The sequence below is a fragment of the Quercus suber genome, unplaced genomic scaffold, assembly GCF_002906115.3.
Source record: "Quercus suber isolate HL8 unplaced genomic scaffold, Cork oak 2.0 scaffold_527, whole genome shotgun sequence".
In the NCBI taxonomy this organism is placed as follows: domain Eukaryota; kingdom Viridiplantae; phylum Streptophyta; class Magnoliopsida; order Fagales; family Fagaceae; genus Quercus; species Quercus suber.
Genome location: NW_027069976.1, coordinates 527,826 through 532,838, shown reverse-complemented (window position 1 = coordinate 532,838; position 5,013 = coordinate 527,826). Strand labels below are relative to the sequence as shown.

The window sequence follows — 5,013 nt, the reverse complement described above, 5'->3', positions numbered from 1 at the left end:
TACAACAACCCACCACAAAACCAATCACAACATCACAACTATAATGCTTACAAGTATTGAATTGAATAAAGGAACACAATTGCTACTAATCAACAAGTTTCATTCACATTTGCAAGAAATTAAAAACACTTCCAATATGAATTTAAACCACCTTATAACACCATGCAAGCTACCCGCTTGCTCCAACACACACACCCAGTACAAAACAATTTCCAACATCACAAGTATATATAGAGTTTTATAAGTTTTAACTAGAATATACTTACTTTGCTCAATCTAAGTTTACAACTTTCAGAAAAAATCCAAAGTTAACTTGTGTTCTTCACTTATTCCTCACAATTTCTTCAGCCACAAAAGAGAGAGAGCTGGATAAAAGCAAAAAAAAAAAAAAAAAAAATGTAGCGTACTCCACTAATGAACCAACTCAAAAAGGCACTAACCCATTTCTTAATTCACCACAAACTAACATTCAAACACACCCACAACTCAAAATTTAGCAAGCCTTGCCTCCATTATGATTTCACCTCCATTTATAAAGCATGTAGGAAATTATAGCACAAAGCTGGAGAAAACCAAAAATCAAACAAACCATTTCTCAACCATATATAAAAAAATAAAAAAAATAAAAAAAAATCCATAAAAACACAGCCATCTCATTGAAACCAACAGCCTAAAACCAATCAAATAAAAATGAGATCAAATACCCATCTCATTGAAACCAACAGCCATCTCATTGAAACTAATAGCCTAAACTTTTACATCTTTGCTATCATGCTTGGAATTAGTAATACACTCAGTAACAATAAATAACAACAAACATAACATTTACACCATGAATTTGGAAAACAAAAACCATATTTGATTGTTGACAGACCAAATTTAAAAATCTATAAGAACAAAAAGATAATAAATAAATATTACAAAAGTGGTTTGTCATTAATTACAAAAAGTTGACAAGAACACACCATCAAGTATTGACCTTAGGAACAAGTAGTTCAGCCAGTACAGTGTCTTGTCATTAATCACTATAGGATCTGGCATACCTATACCAAGGATTAGGAATGGTGTTTAGAGGGAAGGGAGAGGACTAACTCTTAATGTGTAGCCCTTAGGCACAATGGGCTTCCAATGTACTGAAAGAAAAAATGAGAACAACACATTAAACATATCAATAAATTCAGAACCACATGTCCTCATTCTCGTATAAATTCATGAATTTAGACTAAACATGGATTGAATACCATAAGATACAACCACAAAAAAAAAAAAAAAAAAAGGAAGTAACTGACCAACCGTGTCGAAAACCATGCACTGGCTAGACCCCTCTCTTCCGAAATCGAAGCGTCGCCGATGCGAAGCTCAAATCGTCGCCGATGCGGAGCTCAAAGCGTCGCCAATGCGGAGCTCGAAGCGTTGAAGGAGGAAGAAAAGCGTCGCTGGTACGAAGAAAAGCTCGAAGCGTCACCGATGCGGAAGCCGAAGCGTCGGCGATGCAAGCCCAAGCGTCGCGTCGCCGATGCGGAAGCCGAAGCGTCGCCGATGCGGAAGCCCAAGCCCCGATGCCGAAGCCCAAGCGTCGCCGATGCAAGCCCAAGCGTCGTGTCGCCGATGCGGAAGCCCAACCGTCGCCGATGCAAGCCCAACCGTCGCGCCGCCGATGTGGAAGCCCAAGCGTCGCCGATGCGGAAGCTGAAGCGTCGCCGATGCAGAAGAAGGCAACGCTTATCAGCGACGGTTCATCGGCGTATCGATGAGTGGCTTCTCTTTTTTGTTTGGGTTTCTCTGTTTTTGACTGAAAACTTTAGTGGGTGATGTTTTTTTATTTTGTTGAGTGGGTGTGTTTGAGAGTATTTATAGTGGGCAATAGCGACGAAAACATTTCGTCACTATTGCCCACTTCTAGTGACGAATTTCTGTTTCGTCACAAAAGGCCCAGAATTTGTGACACTTTTAGCGACGAATTTTATTTTCGTCACTAAAGGAACCATATTTTGTTAAGAGTTTTAGTGACGAAATTCAAATTTCGTTGCTGTAGCATACTTTTAGTGACGAATTGTGATTTCGTCACTAAAAACATATAAGTGCAAAATTATTAGTATTTTTAGTGACAAATTTTTTTTGTCGCTAATTCTTCCTTATAGTGACGAAAGGATTTTCGTCACTAATACTATCCACAACAATACCTACAGTGACGAAATATTTCGTCACTAAAAATTTTAACTTTTAGTGACGAAATATTTCGTCACTGTAGATTTATTAAACTTGCGCCAAAATTTCCCTCCACTGGCGCCCATTTTTCAGATCACAATAGCGACGAAATTTATTTTTCGTCGCTAAATGTTATTATTTTTTTCACTTTTAGTGACGAAATTCATATTTCGTCACTAAAGCTGTATTTTTAGCGACGAAAAATATTTCCTCACTAATTTTCGTCGCTAAAAATACATTTTGTTGTAGTGACAACTAAAGAAGTCAGACAAGCCCTTTTCCAAATGCACCCATCTAGAATGACCTGCAAAAGTCTCTGTTTGGCAAAAAGTTGTATTTTGCTTTACCAAGTCTTTATCTACACTATATACCCTTATTACCCACAAATTATAAAGAGTGTTTTTCAGAGAGAAAACCCTAGAAAATACACTTGAGAGTTAGAGATTGTTATACGCACAATCATCTACACATTTCCTTGTGGTTTTCCTCAACTCCTATCTCTCCATCTCTAGATCTTTGAGAGGTTGGTGCCCCAAACACTTACCACACTGATTCTGAGTATAAAGTGAGATTTTGGTGCTGTTGGGAAGCATTAGAAGGAGTCATTCATTAACGGATGCAATTGGGTTGAATTGTGGGATTCGAAAAGGTAGAGAAGACAAGACTCTGAGAAGTCCATTGGTAGTAAGAGCTTAGAGGGCTCAAGTACATGGGGTAGACTAGGCTTGGAAGGTCTTTTGTTATTTGTGTACTCCAACTTTATTCTCTAGTGAATCAATTTTGACTTTAGAGGGTCGCAGAGAGGTTTTTCTCTGAGTTCTTCGATTTCCTCTTCGATAACACATCTTGGTGTTATCTTGTGTTTGCATCACTCTTCCATCCTCTTTAAACTTTAATTTTGCTGATTTCGTATTTTGTTTGCCCTAGATTTGCATGCCGGACCCCCAAAAATATAAAAATATTATTTTCTTCCCATGGGACTGCGAGAACATCTAGAATGACATGGCACAACCTGTTCAGGCACCTGAGCACCCGAAGTGCCTCTTTCAACAAAAATGACCAAAATGCCCCTGGTCAACTTAGGGTTGACCGAAGGTCAAACAAGGTCAAAATCACACAAAATAACACTTTTCATGGTTTTACATCAAACCCGAGTTTCTGGAAGATTTTTAACAACTTTGACTCGAAGTCGATCTTGGGTGGGCCTAAAAACCCTAATTTTAATCCGGCTATTAGAACAAATTAAAACCAATGCCATTGTGAAGATTATCAAATTTTCATCCCAACGACTCTTCATGGGTTGAAATTGGAGTTAGAACGGCCGAGATATCACGAAAACTGGGATGACACATTGATTGATTCACCGCTAACTTCTGAGAGCCACGACTTTTGATCCGACTTTTAGATTTTCAAGTTCCATACCTTTTTAGAAACAGGAAGTCAAAACCTTTCCAAGGGTATCAAGATGAACCCAATCAAAGGAGATTGGAGGCTGGCGGCCCTTAAGAGCCGCTAGTGGCCCTACAAGGGCTACCACCTCGAAGTTCATGTGAGGGCTATAAATAGCCCCAGGCACCCCCTAGACCCAAAGGAGGCCACATTTTTTTTGAGTTTTGCTCTTTGCCTGATATTTTTCCACACATTTTTCCCTCTTCCAAACAAAAGAAACACCCAAAAAATACATCAAAACTTCTTGATTTTTTTTGTTTCACCAAAAAACACAAGGTATTGTTCTTATACCTAATCTTCTTTTCCTTGATTCTACACTTGGGATTTGGGGTTTAGGGGCGTGGATGAAGCTTTTTGGCTACCATCCACACCCCTAACCTTCTAAATCTTTTTCTAGCATTTATTTTGCTTTTATGTCTTAATAACATGATTTATCCCTTTCTTTAGCACGATTCTTTCTTTCTTTGTGTTTCTAGCTTAGATCTCCTTGCTTTTATGCCTTAGGCCATGTTTCATGCTTAGATCTACATCCTTACATGCTTATACGTTTAGATCTACATGCTTTAGGCTTTATGCCATGTTTTCCCATGTTTTATGCCTATTTTAGTTCTAGGTAGATGTTAGGGTCACATGCTCACATGATTTTATGATGTTGTTGGCTATGCCATGCTTGGATCTATGTGTATTCAATATTTATTTCCACGCTATATGGTTAGATCCTTGTCTTCACATGCTTATATGCTTGGATTCATGTTCTTCCATGTTTATGTGCTAAGTTTCTACACATCTACGTGCATGTTTCTATGCCTAGATGTCTAGATATATGTTTCCACATGCTTGTATGCTTGGATCTTTTTTCTCTACACGCTTTATGTTATCTTCCATGTGCTTGTGCGCTCCATGCCATGTTTGTGTGCCTAGACCTAGGCTATGTTTGTCAAGCCATGTGCTATTGTAGCCTTTTTGTCGCTTTGTGTTTCTTTATTGTGTTTTGGCCTAATGGTTGGGACCCGATCTAGGCCCTACGATCTTTGTTATCATTCATACACCTTGGCCCACATCAAAGGGTTTGGATCACCCCTATTTGCAAGTCTATGCTTGCTCGCTTCTATGCTTTATGCTTTTGTTAGCCTTTCTAGTTCAAGGCTTTGCCACGCTTGATGCCCTTAGCGAGTTTTGGTCGTGCGGTTACATTTGACACCCATGAGGCCTTGTTTGGATGTAACCATTTGGGAGGCATCGTCGTGAAGCCGGTTGCTTCGTGCATACCTTTCCCATTTTCTGCTCTGCGCGATGATATGCTTACCATGCTTGTTTGTGTCACTTGTTGGCTTTATATGCATATTTACAAGCTCG

At 39.0% G+C, this 5,013-nt stretch overlaps 1 protein-coding gene across 1 annotated transcript in view; it reads left to right on the top strand.

Annotated features, from left to right (window-relative positions):
* Positions 1–5,013, top strand: part of LOC112032371 (linoleate 13S-lipoxygenase 3-1, chloroplastic) — a 30,917-nt gene that overhangs the window by 2,469 nt on the left and 23,435 nt on the right. Inside the window, exon 2 of the mRNA XM_065763828.1 lies at positions 1,806–1,902. Within this exon, the coding sequence (XP_065619900.1) occupies positions 1,806–1,902 (97 nt within the window). The remainder of the gene's footprint in view (positions 1–1,805; positions 1,903–5,013) is intronic.